Genomic DNA, 19,315 nt, shown 5'->3' on the forward strand with positions numbered 1-19,315 from the left:
TGTATAATACCCTGTACTAGATTGTAGATATGATTTATTACCAGATATTCCCTATATTTTTTTCTAGTAAATGCATCACTTACCACTATTTCTCATTTTTTCCCTTCAACAATATACTCACTAACCTTACTTGCATATTATTATACTCTATTCAATAAAATCTTATAAAACTATGTGTTTGTAAAATTGATATACTTAAACAAATATCACCTTCAAAACTTTAATCAACTAAACTATGGAGTATTTAACATCAAGTCATCCACAATTGTTAATCACTATCAACATCATTAGTGACGGAACCATTGCCACGTTTAGGCTCTCTTCAACACATTCATCCGTCACTAAAAAGATCCAAAATCCGTTTATCCGACCCTGCTTACTTTGCAAACTCATTATCCCGGGTTCGAATCTCGTACTTTACCATTTTCCTGTTCCACACTTCCACAGTTCCACCTACTCTCTCATTCGGCCTTTTCTCTTTTTATTTTTTTCATTTTCCTTTTTTTCAACGTTCTCTGACTTCTCTCCGCCAAATTGGGGATTATTTAACGGTGGAACCCTAATAATAAACAAAATCACTCGGAACCAATCCATTTCCCGCAGGACGACTTCTCTCCACATCCTTTCTCCACCGCCGTGGGCTCCACCTTTCTTCTCTCCGGCGACTACATTCACCCGTCTCTCCGCCCTAAACACCGCCGCCACCAAGTAACTCCTCTATCTCCATCTCTCTCTCCTCCATCATGCGTTCCTTTTCGATTACCGATCTAAAATATCTGATACCTCGATCTCGGATTCCGATCCGAAGTGATATCTGGAAAATTATCGATTGTTTTCTGCAATTAAAGTTTTAATGTTTTCTGATTAAAAAATTGATTTAATTTTTGTGGATTGGTTTTGATTGCAGAGAGGTTAGCTGCGACAATGGCTGGAGGTAGATTGCTTCAGCAGATTCTAAAGAAAAAGTTCCAGACTAATTCCACTGTAATCTTTTTTTCATTTTCTCTAATCAAGTTTTTATTTTTGCTATATTTATTGAAAACAATTGTGCGTAAAAATGATATATATTTTGATGATTTTTCGCGTTAATTTGTTTGGATTTAGGATGCTTAGGTTTACTTTTGAATGGAAACTTACCCTTAATTGTACTATGCCTATCATTTAAGTCAGGTTAAAAGAGTGTAATATTGTTGATGGTATATGATCTGGAATCATTGACTGTTGTTGGCGACTGGCGGTCTGGTGTATATGATGTATGACCTTGGGGAATATGCGCGTCAATATGTAATTTGTTCGGTCTAATAAACTTTGGGGATTATGTGTTTGGTGTTGTTGTTATAGTTATTGTTCCTCCTCTATGTGCGCATTTTGTATTCTGTTAATTTTACTGTTTCTTAGTCTATGCATGGGTTATGGTCTCGTTTAGAATTTTAAGGAAGCATTTGTGTTTAACTTGATAAGAATTTGGTTTCCAAGAACTTGGGTTTCCCCTATAACCCTATTAATTACGGAATGAAATAGATTACAACCTGGTACGCTTGCTAATACTAATACAAGTAAATCGGGTCTCCACTCTACTGGATTGACTGATTGTCATCTGTTTGAGCTTGTTTAGATGATTCAGGGTTAAAAATCTTTATCTTTTATTAATTTCATTATTTTCACGGTCCTAATATGAGATACAAATCATACGATGGGTGAAACTTTTACCTCTCTCTATATATACTCCCTCCGTGGAACTCGCTATGTAAATGGTCCTAATGTGAATTTTGAAATACAATTTGTGCTACTTGCATCGGCAAAGGTGAAACCCATGTTGCAATTGATACCCCCTCTGCTCATTTTAATTGCTCCATTTTGAATAAAAAGCTCTCACAAAAATTGGTCAAACGGAGCAAGTAAAATGAGATGGAGGGAGTATCTGTTTATATGATATTCTGCCATGTTAGAACAAAATGATTGGTTATCTTGAACTTTGTAGTTGAGTTTATGGTAGCTTTGTAAAAGACTAAAGAGTATAACGGCTCAGAAATCACTGTTTGTTATCTAGAATTATGCTGAAATTTTCTAAGATTTTGTGGCAATTGGTTAGTTTTATTAGTGGTCAAACTCATCATTTTTGCGAGATTCTGAGGGGCATTATGACCCTGGCATCGGTGGGCTATTAATCACTTGTCTTGATTCATTTTATATATGCTTCTATTTACATAAAATGAAACTTGTTCACATAACCATACATCTAAATATTATGTGATTTTTTTTTTTTAGAGATTTTATGCCTTTGCTGTGGTCTGTAGTTTCAGAAGTTCTGTTAAAAATTCTGTCTCTATTGTAAGTTATCATTTATTTGAAAATCTATATTTCCATGAAACTAAAGTTAACTTATCCATCATAGCTCATTGCCTCTCATATTGTAGAAGTTATTTCATTGAGGTATTCTGATAGAGTGTGGCCATTTTTTTCTCCTTTGTCCTTTTCTCAGATGTTAGTTACTTATGTTCTTATACTTTCAACTTTGCAAGAACCATCAGTTTTTGCATGCTGTTGTGAGCCTGTTTGATTAGTAAAGTCAATATTTCTTTTTACTACGGAAAATTTCACATTGCCCCCTTTGTTTTTGCCAGACAATAACGTTTCGATTTTCTATAAAATAATCTCACAATTATGCTCAAGAATGAACCATTACTCTGCAATGGTAAAATTGTTAAGGCCACTGTTATTTGGAGATGTGGCTCCCTCCTTACAACCTTCACCATCAAAATCACCTAAGTCAGAATGTCAGATACTCAAATCCTCTGCCCACCTCCACCGTCAAGGGCATCAGTCATGTCAGCATAAAAAGAGATGGTTTCAGTGAGTTAAGGGAGTGTTTCTCGCCTCAAATGTGCTATTAATGGGAAAACACCCTCCCATTTAAGGAGAGTAGCCTTGGAGGTGGTTGTTGGGGTTGAGATAGATTTGCGGATTTGAAGTTGAGTTGAATAGATAGTATGAAAAGAGCTTCCACTAGTGTTGTTAGTCCCAAGGCGTTTGTAGAGAAAGGGGATTCTTGTTTATTAGTGTGGGAGGTGTTGTTGCCCTTGTTCGGTTTCTAGAGATGGCGACAAGAATGTCACTGGGAAGAATAGCTGCTTTTGCGGCAGAAAATGATTTTGGTGGTGGTGTTGATGGCTATGGGATGTTTTAAATAAAAACGCTTATAATATTTTAAACTATGCTACGAAGTGGTAGAACTATTAAAAAACTTAAAGATGGGGATAGTGTGAGTTTTTTCAAAATTGGAGAAGTAATAAATGGATTTTCTCAAGTTTTTGAGTCACCAAATGGAAGCGTCACTTGTCAGAAATGAGGTTACAAATGTGCAATGCAGAATTTCTCTTATGTTTGTGTGTGTGTGTGTGTGTGTGTGTGATAGAGAGAGAGAGAGAGAGAGAGAGAGAGAGAGAGAGAGAGAGAGAGGATTACCATCTATCTATTGCAATAAGCACGTGGAGGATACATTTCTTTTTCTGTATATACTTATCAGTCAATTGTATGTCAATTGTTGAACTGTATATTCATCAGCCAAGGCAAATTACTGTATTTCGTAGAAATATTGATTTCCATGGTTCTGCAGGCAATTCCAGCTTTATCATCTGCTGTCTCAAAAGATCAAGACAATGTTGGATCTTCTGGAGCCAAAGTTTTGAAAGCATTTGCTCTCCTTGGAGCAGGCGCTACAGGGCTTTTGAGTTTTTCCACTGTAGCTTCTGCTGATGAGGCTGAACATGGCCTAGAAAGCCCAATCTACCCTTGGCCTCACAGTGGCATCCTTAGTTCATATGATCATGCCTCGTGAGTTCCTTCCCTTTTTGCAGAACATATGTTGTGTTTTTTTTTCCCGTGGTGGTTGATAGTAATTGGTCCTTGTTTAGGATTCGTCGTGGGCACCAGGTTTACCAGCAGGTATGCGCCTCATGTCACTCAATGTCCCTGATTTCGTACCGTGATCTGGTGGGTGTAGCTTACACTGAAGAGGAGACAAAAGCTATGGCCGCTGAGATTGAGGTGGAAGATGGACCTAATGACGAGGGTGAAATGTTTGCTCGTCCTGGTAAACTCAGTGACCGATTTCCTCAGCCATATCCTAATGAATCAGCAGCTAGGTTTGCTAATGGTGGGGCGTATCCTCCTGACCTAAGTCTTATTACCAAGGTATGTTAATTTCCTTTGGATTTCTCCCGACCTTATGAAATTTTAGGTTGTGGTTGGCTAATGTTGTACTTTTTAATCCTCTTGCAGGCTAGACACAATGGTCAGAACTATGTATTCGCCCTGCTAACTGGTTACCGTGATCCACCTGCTGGTGTTGCGGTGTGTAATATTTTTTATTTCATCTTAATGCATTAACTGTTTGGTATGGAGTTTATTAATGGCTACCGTTTTTACTAGTGCCAAAAGTTCGTCTTCATGGTTCATATAAGGTGTATTAGTGTAGTCATAATATCACGCATAGCTTCCATGAAAAAAAGAATTGTTTCTTTGTTCCCTCACCTGGCTAATGGTTGAAATATGGAGTTTAAAACTTGTATGTTATCTTTTTACCACAATTTTCTGTTGCTTGTCTCTCTTACTTTCATTAATTCCACCTTCTCTTCCTTGCTTTTTTCTTTTTACTTCCTGCTCCTTTCTGGTTTGATTGGGGACAATGACGATCTCCTACGACGATTCATGTTAACCGATCCCAAATCATTTTGGGACTAAGGCTTTGTTGTTGTTGTTGTTGTTGTTGTTTTGTTCAAATTTCTAATCCATCCTTAGTGCTTAAGTTATGACTATGATGCTTTGATTCATAACCTGGGCTTTCCAATTCCAATTCAAATCTAGAACTGGATTCTTGCTGATAGAGTGATATCTCGAGGAATGAACCCAGTCTTCCTTTGTAAACAAAGGAAGATGTTTGAGGAAAGTCAACTCCCCTCGAGTGCTGAACCACTCAAGGTTATATCACATGAGGTCAATATATGTTATTTAAACACCAGCAGCTTTGAGTTTTTACTTCTGATTTCATCTTTCGGTTTGCCAACCCACGTCCCATCAACCTTGGCTAGTGTTCTCTGAACATTATCTCCCTTCTCCTGTGTTTGCTTGAACCCCTCAGCTTTATTGTTTATGTATAATTCTTCGATTTGGTAGGATGAAGTTCATTATGGATAAAACTTGGGAGTTGTGGGTTTAGCACTTCAGCAGTTATGCCTCAGGGAGAAAGGTTTGGATTTTTAACCATTGGTTGTCAGATTAGATGGAAAGGAGATGATGGATAACTGAAAATAACGTTTTGTTTGGTAGAAGGAAATTGGCTGGAAAAGAAAAATTTAGTTTCCTATGTTTGGTTTAAAATTTCTATTGGATAATAGGGAAGGAAGGGAAATGGAATGAAAACATGTTTAATAATTTTCACTTTCCTTTCCTCCCCTAAGTGGGGGAATTTGGAAGGAAAGAAAAAGTTAAAAGTTGTCAACTATTATCCTTTCTTTTCTCCGCATTTCCTTCTATCAAACCAAACAACGGAAAATGTGTAACTGCGTAAGAGGGGATAATAGAACAATAGAGGAGGGGTGAGAACTTAAAAGATGCACAGAGACCACAAATTGATAAAGTGTTTCATTCCTTTGTAAACTATCAAACATGCAACTTGGTAATTGGTATTTGGTACTAACTCTACTAAGGTAATTGGGGATTTAAGGACTTGTAAATTTAAAGGTCGTTGGCACACCTTGAAATCTTGGACATTGAAATTTCATTTGAGGTTCTACTTTTGCTGGCAATATTTATTATTCAACTGGTTCTACCTCGCAAGATACAACCGGTTGTATTAGGCATGGGCTGCCTTTGCTTTGTGATGACTGGGGCAAGTCGACAACTACTAGTAAAGTCGTAAAGAACTACTGTTAAGATTTTCCTTTGTGGATTACAGTGTTTTTAAAAGCTACATTAAATTCACTCTGTTGTCAGTATAGTATTCTGTGCCCTGCGGTACTCAATACAGTATATGATTGCTCCAGTTCCTATTGACACCCAAATTCATTCGCGTTATGTGTTGTTATTATTGTGTTCGGATTACTTGTTATCATTTGTTATTGAGCTTGTTTACGGGTGTTGTAGATCCGAGAAGGGTTGCACTACAATCCATACTTCCCTGGGGGTGCAATTGCTATGCCTAAAATGCTTAATGACGGTGCTCTTGAATACGAGGATGGTGTTGCTGCAACAGAAGCTCAGGTAGGTTTTTCCCCCCATACCCATAAGTTTGTTTGGAATTCACAAGTGGACCTAGTATGTTGGCGAATCTTTCCATGAACTGCACTTATATTTTGCTATTAATACAGATGGGCAAAGACGTTGTGACATTCTTGTCATGGGCAGCAGAGCCTGAGATGGAAGAAAGGAAACTGGTATGCAATGTGTCAAGTTACTTTTTTGATGATTGGGTTTATATCATGACTACTGACAGCTGGCAATGGGTTGGGTTGGGTCGGAATCAGGCCGACCCATTTATAAACTGCTTGAGATCTTTCCACCCAATCTGACCCAAATATAAACAGGTCGTGTTGATCCGGTTGTGTTTCTCTTTTAAGTGTAAATTGAGTTGAATATATAATATCGGGGTGATCTTTTTGAGGCAAATCTACTAGAAAAAACTAATACTCTAATATGAATTTGACATGAATGAAAACGTGAAATAATTATTCAATGTTGAAGGAAAATTGAAAAGTAAAATCTTTCAACATGACCAAATCCATTTAATTAAACGTGTTGGGTTGGGTTGACCCATTTAATTAAACGGGTTGAAAATCTTGACCCAACCCTTTATTATTGGGTTAGGTTGGTGGGTTGGGTCAGTTTTTGCCAGCTCTAACTATTGTATTCCTCATCTTGAACCTTTTTATGCAGATGGGATTCAAGTGGATATTTGTACTATCACTGGCATTACTTCAAGCAGCATACTACCGACGTTTGAAGTGGTCTGTCATCAAGTCTCGCAAGTTGGTCCTTGATGTTATCAATTAGAGACCGGTGTTCTTTTCCTTGTACTATTGAATATGGGATAATCCCGATGGAAAAAATAATTATTTCCGGGTGTTTTTTGACCGCCATGGTTGAATGTTTCAATCGTATGGCTTGAGGAGTCATATTTTTGTTGCCATGGAAGAAATAAGCTTCCGACATAGTAGATTATTCTTTTTTTTTATTAACTCTTTGGACGATTTTTATCGTACTTCTCTGCGTGTTCAGAATGGGCATTTATTATTTTTGATGTTCTAGCGCCCGCATCTGAGGACATCCTTCAACTTTGTTTAGTTAATTTTGGTTCTCTTAAAACTGTAAGAATAAGACTGAAGAACTATGATCACTTCAGTTCTAATTGGTCTCGTCATTTTTACTTATTGTTGCAATTTGTATCCACAAAGCTGGCCACAAGAATATCTTGGTGCTCAGGTAATAAGTGAATGAGGTTAAATGTTAATGGTTAATTGTGAGCCATTTAGCAATATAAGAATTGAAAATCCATCTTTTTGTGTCGCCTTGATCTTAGGAAATTGTTTTTGGCTCACCACTTTGTTGATGTTGACTCACTTTTATGCGAGTATAGCACAGAGAAGTGCTCTCAAAGTGGTGTGCCGAAATTATTTCCCCTAGTCTTGCAGTTGTATTGGATAAAACTGATACATGTTGAAACCTCTATTCCACTTACTACGTAAAGGTAATGGGTCTTAAACTTTTCATTAATTTTGTTCATTGACACAATATAGGGAAGCGAATTGAAAACCCAAATCTTATACCTGACAAAGCTGGTGGTGTAGCCGCAATAGCGAAGGAACGACTTCTCTAAACTTCATTCAACAAGTTATTTCTTTGCAAACTCAACTTCATCATTATTAGAAATTTTGGATTTTTGAAAAGAAAATTGGAACCAAACATTGATCTATTACGTACGACCAACGCGGTTGTTCATTTTTCATTTCCTTCTTCCATATGCCTATCACCAGTTTTCTTACTCATTTTGATCACAAAATCCAGCTCAACAGTAAAGCTATCAGCAGATGGTGGTTATGAAATAGGTTCGGGATCATCTCGCATCTAAATCTGCTGTTTATTCGGGATAAAAGTCATTTTTCCCACAGCGTTAATCTCCGGAAACGTAAACTTTGGAAGTTTAGTTTACTTGTAACACATTGTACTGAATTTTTCAAAAATACATTGAAATATCCATAAGGGTAAACTTAGGGTGTTCATTAACACAATAACGAATTGTAGTGAGTTAAACCAAAAAAATAACGGAAAATGAAAAAAATATCCGAAAATGTTTTTTCTATCGAAATTAACGGAGCCTTAAGGGTTAAGCTGTTAAAGTGAGAAAGCTCAACATATTGAAAGCTGGAACACTTTTGGTTTTGGACCACATTACACCACAAGTCGCAACATTTTATACGGGCTTTTGGAGGTATCCAAAGAACCAAAAGCCTGTGAAAATAAGCCAAGCTTTTAGGGCCAATTTTCATGCTTTTATTCCATGTAAACTTGGACTTACTTATTTTTTGGTACTTTATTTTTGTTGGCATGGATTTTTTTGTTCTTACGGTCATTATTGGGAGGATCGAGTTCCCTGAAAAAATGATGAAAATTTGGACTTCTAGTTCCTATTTTAATCATTTTCATGAGACATTGCACGAATCAAATCATTTGAGATTGATTCCTATGCATGGAATTTTGTAGGTAAGGAGAAGCGTCTTTATGGGGCGAGTTTAGTAGGCAACGCCCCTTGAAAGAGAGATGGGGATAAAATAAGTGTATCGCTATTCGACGTCCTCGTACGTTAATAACGTCCGCGTATGTTACATGAAAGGACATTTTTGCCCTTATAAAATTTACCGAGTCTGGCAGCTCCCTCTCCACCACCATCCTCTTCCTTCACCTTCTCCACCGCCATCTCCTTCACCTTCTCCACCGCCATCTCCTTCACCACCATATCACAATCACCACCACCTCTTTCACCACACACCATCACGCAACAGCAGCATCACCGCAAAAACAAGCCGCACCACTACTCAACACCACCACGCAGCCTCGTCGGAGGATTGAATTTTTAAAAAATAAATAAATTTACACTTGAATGCCACCTGGAAATGGAGGAACAGAGTCATGGTGGCCCCGCCCAGAACAGGCGGCACCCACCATGGCTGAGCCGCAAAACTAAGGTGGGTGTGTCATGGTGGGTGCCGCCTATTCTGGGCGAGCCACCATGGTTATGTACCGCCATTTCTGGGCGGCAAGCTGTTGTTTTTTATAAAAAAAAAAATTGACCCTCAATTAATTAAAAAAAATTGTTTTAAATTTGTGTTTTAATCCACATATATCTGTTTAAAAGAAATTTGTAAAAAATTAGGTAGGTTTACAATTAAAAAAAAACATTAATTTTTTTTTTAAATACATGAATGCCGGCCAGAAATTGCGGGTGAAGCCGTGGTTGTGCCGCCCTGGATAAGCGGCGGCGGCCATGGTCCACCCACCCAAGATCTGCGGCAGAACCATGGACGCCACCGCTTATCCAGGGCGGCACAACCACGGCTTCACCCGCAATTTCTGGGCGGCACAGGGATAAAAAATTCTAAAAAAAATCAAAAACTTACCACTCGCAGCCGCGACGCAGGCGGAGGCTGGGGCGGCGGGGTCATTCTTGGGGCGGCGCGGTAACTGGGTCGCAGCAACAGAACCGGCACGGTGGTTGGGGTTTTGTCGAGCAGCGATAAGGTCATCGACAGGGCAGCGATGCGGGGGACAGCGGCAGTGTGTGCGTTGATGGTGGTGTTGTTGTTGTGCGGTTTGTGGTGGTGGTGGTTGTGTGGCGCGTTTTCTGGTGGTGGTGGTGGTGATTTACAACAGGGAAATAAGGTTGAGGTGAGAGAAGGGGAGAGGGAGGGAGGGGGGAGGGGGTTAATTTGTTTAGGGGTAGTAGCGTAATTTTACCTTTGAAATGAGGGCGTTTTAAGCGAAATAGGACGTCGAATAAAAACCCCCCTAAAATAATTCACTAGCAAAGTTTCTCATATACCTTGTGTACTTTTCACTATACACTGGAGTACATTTAAAAGTAAATTTTAAATTATACTTGTATTCTATACTAGTGATGGAACTAGAATTAAATTTCGACCAAAGAATCTCAAGGGTGTGGTTATCCTACACTTTAAATGTTTGGGCTTCGATGGGTTGGGACTTGAGAGCACTCTAGACCTTGAACGAGGCTTAACTTCATTAGCTAGCTGGAAACTAATTAGTGATTGATATGTAACTACAAAGATAAGTGTCTCTTTATTTAAATTGACGTAAATATCAAAGATAACACAAAAATAAAATCTACTTTTTCTGATTTCAAATATTACTTTTTATTTTTCTTAAAAACATAACCCTAAATGCACCTCCTAGATTTCATTTTTGACAAAGTGGTTGAGGCGAATGTACATTGATAATACATTTACAACTAACTTGAGTTGCAACTCCTACATACTCTTTTCACACTTGGTACTTATTAATGGTTACATGTTTGGGAATCTAATTATCTATATTCACTTTTCATTCTTTTTCCCTAATTCCCATCAAGATTAAGCATTACTCATAAATCCAATTTAAAACCAATCAACCACTTTGAAATTCAATTGCCTCAAAATTAGACATGATGAACCCAAAACGTAGGGTTTCTTTAGGATATTTGATTCGAGGGCACAACTTTTTGTTAAATGCTCATAGACCAGGCTACGAGGGTGAAGCTCTAACAAAAACCTTAAATCATAATTTCACAAGATTCGTATACGTAACACTTAGGTCTCAAAAGTGGATTGAACGACTACTCGTATAGGGAGTAGCCGAGTAGGCTCTAAAAGTTACAACCATGAACCAACCTCTATTATTAAGTGTCGGGTGCATCATTTTTAGGCACATCCGCATATACATTAGACGATTAATCATGCCGGTAAAGATAGTATGGAGCCGAGGTATGACACGATCTGGCATGAGCCAAAAAAAGCACGGCTAGACACGAGCTAAGCTCAAGTCACATTTTTTTGAAAAAGCACGACAAGGTACAACAAGACGTGATCTATCACGACAAAGCACTTTAGATTGGGTAAAATTAGGTTTGGCACGAAGGTACGACCTGATCCGGCGCGGGGACACATGGGCTTTAGGCTGTGCCTGGGCCGCTAATTTTGAAAATTTTGACCCGTCACGTCACGTCACGTATCAAGTGAGTATGGCATGGGCCAACCTCTTCAGGCCCAAAGCATGTGAGCTTGGTAGGAAACATGATACGACCCAGTCCAGTTCGATCCACAACCATCTTTACCCGTCAGGAGGAGGGTTAGACAAGTAGGACAATGGAGGGTGGAACCTAGAAGAAACGCAAGGGGGAAACCGAAACCCCGAGTTATGTGTGTAATCGATTTTGAGTATATTGTTAGTTAGTGACAGCAACACCCACGTTGAGGTGCTTGTCTTGTTCCTCAACCAGTCCATCACTCCCATCTGTGTAGCTTCCTCTCTTAATAATTTTTATCAAATCCACCGTCTTATATATTACTTGCATTAAGCATGGCATGTCGTACTTTCCTTGTCTCACATCATAAGCTTTTTGAAAAGCTTTTTGAAAAATGCACACATATGTTCAAAAAATTTCTCAGAAGCTAATCAAGCAACTCATTGGATCGCTAATATGGGACACCTCATTCCTGATAATATGTATATTGACCCGGACGTTAGCCCTAATTTACTTTCTATTGTTACAAACAATTACTTAGGAGTTACCCACGTGCGGAGGGCCTCCTAATGTGACCTTAAAAAAATATGTTTAAAAGATCGGACTACGTATAAATATTCTTTATATTATTATGTTTTCATTCTAAATTCAAATTGGTAATAAGAAAAAAAAAGTAGCTGATCGGTTGTAATTATGGGTGGACACGAACAAAACAGTTCGTGAACAGTTCGGAATCGGTTCGATAAAAGTTTGGCTCGAGCTCGATTCGTTTGTAAATGAACCAAGCTTGAGCTTAAATTTATGGTTCGATAACTAAACGAACCAAACTCAAACTCAATGGTGTTCAGCTCGAAAGCTCGCAAGCTCGTTAATTTAAGAATAATAATACATATTTATGAGATATTTATATATCGTTTAATACCATTGTCCAACCTATTAATTAAATGACAAATAAGGGATAATATTTTACACTTGTCCAAGTAAAATACTAAAATAACGTTAGATTAAGAAAATTATTAATAATATTATAGTACATGTTGATAGAATATGGTTTATCAGTTTATCGAATCAAGGCTCGAACAATCTCGAAACTCGGCTCGAACTCGAAGAATTTTTATCAAACTTGGCTCGATAAGGATTTTAAAGCTTGAGATAAGTTCGAGCTCGAGTTCGAACTCGGAAAAAAATAACCAAACCAAGCCGAGCAGGCGAGCTTATTAGAATTCGACTCGATTCGGCTCATGTCCACCCTTGTTGTAATCTTCTACTCTAGCCTGTCACATTTTACCTACGGAGTACTTCGTACTATTAACATGTGAGTAAATAGATCTGCAGGTCCCTAAACTTTGCCAAAAGGAGCAGTTAGGTCCCTCAAGTTTCAAAAGGAGCATTTAGGTCCCTGCGTTTGGATGGAATCCGCTGCTTTTTGTTTTCCGTCACTAACGTCCGTTAAAATGCATTTAAATTAAAAGGAAACTAAATAAAAGGCACTAAACGACAAAAAAACAGTTACATTTACCATTTACCAATAATTAAATAAAGGGAAATTCATTTCAGTTAGCTTTTTACAAAAATATAGTCGTTGAGGCTCTCAAAAAACAGAGTATTTAACATTCCATGGCAAATAAAACACTTAAAAATTTTGTAGAACGTGAATTATGAATTTTGTTACAATTTACAATTAGACGTTGCACTTACCGATATGTCCAATATTTCATGCTCCTGAATCTAATTTATTTATCAAGTTTCGATGTGTGTTCAAGCCCGTCTAATTAATTAAATAAATGAACATAAACGAGCTTGTTCACGAGCTTGTAACATGAACGAGCATGTTTGTGTTCAGATCATAAACGAGCTTGTAACTGATTTGTTTAATGAGCCTCATTTTGTGTTCTATCCCGTCTCAAAGCTAAGCTCGCTCATCAGAGTATTATTTAACGAAATTCAATTAATGGTCATACTCGTTAGATAAGAGGACGTAAAAGAGCTTCGTCCGAGTAAGGTAATGAACCTTAATACGGAGTATGTGTTCAAACTAGGCACATATACGGAGTATGTATCCACTGTTCTGGAAATTTAAACATTTGTATTAGATACAAGTTGCATTTCAGACGCACTATATTTAATTTGGTCTTCCTTGGTCTACTAACTACTCCTAAGTCTTTAATGAGGAGCATTGAGATGTGAGAAACAGCTTATCTTCCATTGGTCTTCCTTGACTATATAAACACAAGGGGGTTGGCTTAAAGCATTACAACAAGACTATATTTAATTTGGTCTTCCTTGGTCTACTAACTACTCCTAAGTATTTAATGAGAAGCATTGAGATGTGAGAAACAGCTTATCTTCCATTGGTCTTCCTTGACTATATAAACACAAGGGGGTTGACTTAAAGCATTACAACAATATTCATCTCTTATATCTTGGTTTGTATTCAATACTCCATATATATTTCTTCTTCTACTCAACAACCCAGTTTTTTTTTCCTTTCAATTCATCACAACACAATGAATATCTTCTTAACCATAGAAGATTTCGTATACAAATATCACCCCCCATATCAGAAAATAAAAATTAGTCATAAAAAAAACACGACCGTAGTTTCTCTGTCTAAGTAGCCTTCCAATGTCATGCTTCCATGACCCCTTGTTGAGTCATTCTCAAAGGGGTTGTGAATGTTGGAGAATCCTGAAAAGCAGATCATCGAATGGTGAGGAAATCATTTTTCGATGAAGTGAAGCTTGGGTTCGACAAAGGCGTGTTGTGAAGGGATCCACCTCGTGGGGCCTCACCTCGAGAGTTCTAGATCATGGCCATCAAACCAAGGCTTCAAGCAGTACATGAAACGAATGGATGGCATGTGAACAGAAGGTACGCGAGGCAGTTGGTCTGTATCCCAGAATGTCTGTATCCCGGGCCGAACAAACGTGAGTCGGATCAAATTGTGCATAAATGGTATCCGTTACTCGGTTGGTCTTATGTTATGGTTCAAGTGTATTACCCTTTTGAGGATTGGGTTGGCAACGGGTATTTACTAGCCTTTTACAGTGGGGAAGGACCATTGTCATGTAACTAGATTATCCTTTATTAATATATGTTGTGATTTTGTGTTTAATAAGTTAAGTGTAAGAACTATTTGTAATCAGTTTTGATGAAATGTGTATGGTGAAAAAGCAAATGAAAAGGCTAAGGAACTTGAAAAAGCTAAGTCAAAATCAAAAGAAGCTATTTTAAATCATTTATACACATGTAAATTGATTTCCCTTTATTTAAAATCAGTTTTATTATTATTTAATTAAACTTAACGGAAAATGTAACGGTGTTAATAAAAATAGCTTATTCCATCCATTTTGAGGGACCTAAATGCTCCTTTTGAAACTTGAGGGACTTAACTGCTCCTTTTGGCAAAGTTAAGGGACCTCCAGACCTATTTACTCATTAATATGGTAATGAAGAATTAACAAATCAATCACAAATTTCAAGTAAACATTGATTGTGGAAACCTATGGCCGTCAACCCCTCCTTGAAAGAATAGAAAATATTGGATCTCTATAGTTTTAATGTTCAATCAATTATAACGATTCTCATTTTCATTTTTCCTTTTCTTTTACTATGTTCTTGTTGCTTGTCGTGAAAATTACAAGTAACGGTCGCCTTTAATGGTAACATTTTTGGCTTTGGTTTTAGTTATGCTAAGTTTAGATCCATTCGATTTAGTTCTAACTCAGTTAATTATATTCAGTTTAGTTCAGTTCAATTCACTTAAATTTCATTCACTTCAATTCAGTTAAATTTTATTCACATCAATTCAGTTCAAATACATTCAGTTCAACTTGGTTAAACTATATTTATTCAGTCCAAAATAATATTACCTTATTTACAGAGACGATATTAAAAAAAGGGAAAATCAATGAATATTTCCATCTCCACTTGAATAGTAGATTAAGCAATAATAAAATAGAAGCAAGGGAGTAGTAATTTTAGTAATGAACAATTAATAAAAATAATACTTCATAATACTTCCTCCGATTCTTTTTAGTTGCAACACTTTATTTTTCAAGGGAAAGTAGTAATTTTAGTAATGAACAATTACTAAAAATAATGCTTCATAATACTTCCTCCGATTCTTTTTAGTTGTAACACTTTATTTTTCACGATTGCTAATGCATATCTTGAACAATTAATATATTAAATTACCGATAAGTAAAAATTATAAAAAACTGATTTTCGCAAAATATATACATTAAGACGAATCTAACAAGATAGCACATGAATATGTTTTTCCTAAAGTAGGAAAATTTGCCAAATACAACCTAATAAAGTTCTCTATTTGCCAATTACAACCTCAAATTTTTATTTTTGCCAATTACAACCTTAAACTTATACATCCATTTTAAATTACAACCCAAAATTATTTTTCGGCAAAAATCACCGGAATATGATGTCATAATGTTATTAAAAAAAATAGTTACATATTTTCTATAAAAAATTTAAATCGATAAATAAGAATTAAATCAAAAAAATATAAAATAATCGAAAAATATTTTTTTTACAAATATTATGTACTTCATGATTTTTTTTAATAACCTTATGACATCATTTTCCGATAATTTTCGCCGGAAAATGGTTTCGGGTTGCAATTTAAAATAGATGTACAAGTTTAAGGTTGTAATTGGCAAAATTAGAAATTTGAGGTTGTAATTGGCAAATAGAGAACTTTATTAGGTTGTATTTGGCAAATTTGCCCCTAAAATATAGATCATAAAAAATAAACAAAGTAGATTATGTGAATAGTGCAGAAAACAAAGTGTTGCAACTATTTTAAATCGGGAAAAATATATAATATTATAATTACAAGGATGATAATATCATTTTAGAGAAGTGTTGTAACTATCGAGTACTCTGTAATCTGTACTAGAAAACAGAGCACGTATAAAATTGAGGGTGGCATTTTGGTTGGTTTGGTAATTATTCCATCCATTCCTAAACGATCTTCCTATTTGGTGTTTAGGGTGGAAAATAAGAAAATGAAATCTTGTAATGATTGAGTGTAAGAGTAATGATTGGGTGTAAGAGAAAATAATAAATAAATGTAGAAAATTAATAAAGAAATGAAGGAGAGAGAAGATATTTTTATTAAAGTAATAAAAAATTATAAAAGTGGGGGTTGGGTGAGTGAATGGGGAAATGTGAATGAATTAAATAAGGGATGGTGGGAAAATTTATGGTAAAAAATTATGTCAAAAATAGAAACAAGAAGATCAAATAGAAACGACATTTATAGAAACAGGAAAAAAAAAAAAAAAAAAAAAAGGAATGGAGTGAGTAGAATTTACAATAGTGACAATTTACCTTAACAATACAATAAGCAAATTCAACTTGTCCAAAAAAGTGTCAGGATAAGAAAGAGAGAAAAGGAAAGGAGGAAAGGATTCTTAAGATTATGCTTTTGGCTTTTGCCTTTTTCACAAATTGTTTTTTCAATGGAGAATCTTTTGTGAGCCCTTTGCTTTTCACATCATGTCAAACAGCCTAATGAGGTTACTCATCATACTTCTTCTATTTGGTTCACGAGAAATGAATTATTACATGTTAACAATCATGCTGATTGGGGAAATTAATTGGTTAATGGTGGGAGATTATGATAATAATGTCTAATTATGGGGACACTCTTATTTCGTACGTACACACCCAAATCTCATCTCATTTGTTTGGAAAGAACTCAAGAAGTAGTCACATGTTGAGTTTGAAGTTAGAATTTTAGTATCAAGTTACAGGTTAGTATTTCAGGGATATAAACGATTATGTTAAGGTTACAAATTTTTGGTACAAATGGTGGATTTCACTTTATAATCTTAAGTTAACGAAGTTCGTTTTCTATCAATTTTTGTTCCTGGGTAGGAAATTCCTAATCCCCTTTATTCTCAAGAGTTTGACCTGTGTATTTGAGGCAATTTACTTGTGAGAGATGTTGGTCTAGTAGAGTCGTCCTTCTTATGAAAAAGAATACAGAGTAGACAATGAACTCTCATCAAATTTACAACAACTAATTCTTGCCATAGAAACCATCATCACTTATACACTTTATCTTTAACTCTCTCATGGGACCAGAGTTGACAATCTTAAAGGTTAACCAACCATTTTCCAAAAAAAAAAAAAGGTAAATACTGCTACAAAGTAAATGACTTATTTTACACAACATGTAAAAAATAAATCTCATTAGTGTAAGACCCGGCCTCTAAGTACACCTACTAAGTCATTAGCTCGTTATTGACTACTTCCTCCGTTCCATAATAGATGCATCATTTCTCATTGCACGTATGCCAACGCGCTTATTTGAACATTAATATCTCTAAATGCGTATAAGTAAAAATTATAAAAAGTTGATATTTGGAATCTTTGCATTAATACGAATGTAACAAGATCCCGCTTGACTATGTTTTTTCTTACACAATAGTGAAAGAAAGGTTATCAAAGTTGATTGATGAATAATGCGCAAATGAGAAATGATACATCTATTGTGAAACGGAGGAAGTTTTACGTATAACGTACATACTTTTCTACAAATCCAATTTACTATTGGTAAAAATAGCACATCTAAAGCTAGATGACAATTTGTACAAAAACAAAATGATTATCTGTCCAATTAGTGACGTTAACCAATCTACATGTGTGATAATTGATATAACTTGAAAAACATTCTATCTAGCTTCAATCAATGTTCATCTTGTGCAAACAATTAATAAATATTCCTATAAAATAAAATAAAATATATCATGCATGATTTGGCAATTAATAATTGATAATTGAATCACAAATTATATTTTATCATGTAATTCTTTGATGTCCAATAATGGAGTCTTGATTCTCTTGCACAACTTAATTAGACACTTGAACACTTTGATGATCACTATCACGAGAAGTCTTAAATACAAAATACTAGAATAATTATGTCACAATCAACCAAATCAAAGGGCATTAAAATACCATTACTATCACATGAAAGTTGAAGTTGGTAAAGGACTTTACTTGATTCCTTACATTATAATTGCATTATTACCACTGTCAACTTGTATTTAGAACCGGATTCATGGCCAAATATCATGAATTAATTAAGGGTAAATCAAGTTAAACACTCAATTGTGAATTTAGTGACTCACTCAGTTCAATCTATCGGTGGCGTTTTCAGGAACTTTCTCTTAGTTGTATTTGAGTTTTGATCGAGTATTTAAATACTTTATGAAATCAAATTTTATAATCCAACTTGCAAGTATTACCACAATAATTTTGCAATGCATACGCAAATACATTCAATATTATTTTATGAAAAAAATAAATACAACTGTACTCGATTTTTTTTCATGATTTGGAAGTAATTTAAATCAAAGAAGAAAAAAGTCACATTTATTCTCATTATCAGTGAAAGGCGATAGTGGGAGATAGAGAGTGAAAAGAGGTTTGAGAATTCAATTTCGTTATTCAACAAACACGTGGAAGTTTATAGACTTGCTCAATATTATTCATTTATTCCTCTCCTTTATTTTCATTCTTTAGTACATACTAAGTAGTACTTACATCAAAGGCAAAGATACGGAAATTTAGATACTCATTTAACTAACAAAAAGATAAAAAAAGAAGTTAATGTAATAACCAGTAAGAAACGACAATAATAAAATGTTACAATTAAATTTTCTTAATCACAAATGTTTATAGAACGGCGTAACAAATACTGTATCAAACTATCAATGAAACAATAACAATACGAATTACTAACAGAGGGAATTCGAACCTGAAACGTATCGAATCCCGAACCTCAAATACTGTATCAATGTGCCCACCTAAAAATCGTCAATACCAAAATAGTACGAAACAGAAAATAAATACGGAAACAGACAGAAGGGTCAAGATTATGCCAGATAAAAGTCCAATAATAGAGTTTAATTAAAACCTCATCGTCAAAGGCTAAAACAGTCATTTCACTCACTCCACAAAAAAGCAATCAACACGGCGTCGTTTTAGTAGGAG

At 35.7% G+C, this 19,315-nt stretch overlaps 1 protein-coding gene across 1 annotated transcript; it reads left to right on the forward strand.

Annotated features, from left to right (window-relative positions):
* Positions 1–513: 513 nt before the first annotated feature.
* Positions 514–7,405, forward strand: LOC110788121 (cytochrome c1-2, heme protein, mitochondrial). The gene is made up of 8 exons (XM_021992766.2): positions 514–708; positions 908–984; positions 3,617–3,834; positions 3,915–4,194; positions 4,282–4,353; positions 6,145–6,261; positions 6,369–6,434; positions 6,934–7,405. Exons 2-8 carry the CDS (start codon positions 925–927, stop codon positions 7,048–7,050), a joined length of 930 nt encoding a protein of 309 aa, XP_021848458.1. The 5' UTR covers positions 514–708; positions 908–924; the 3' UTR covers positions 7,051–7,405.
* Positions 7,406–19,315: the final 11,910 nt, after the last annotated feature.

The sequence above is a fragment of the Spinacia oleracea genome, chromosome 5 (assembly GCF_020520425.1).
Source record: "Spinacia oleracea cultivar Varoflay chromosome 5, BTI_SOV_V1, whole genome shotgun sequence".
Taxonomy (NCBI): domain Eukaryota; kingdom Viridiplantae; phylum Streptophyta; class Magnoliopsida; order Caryophyllales; family Amaranthaceae; genus Spinacia; species Spinacia oleracea.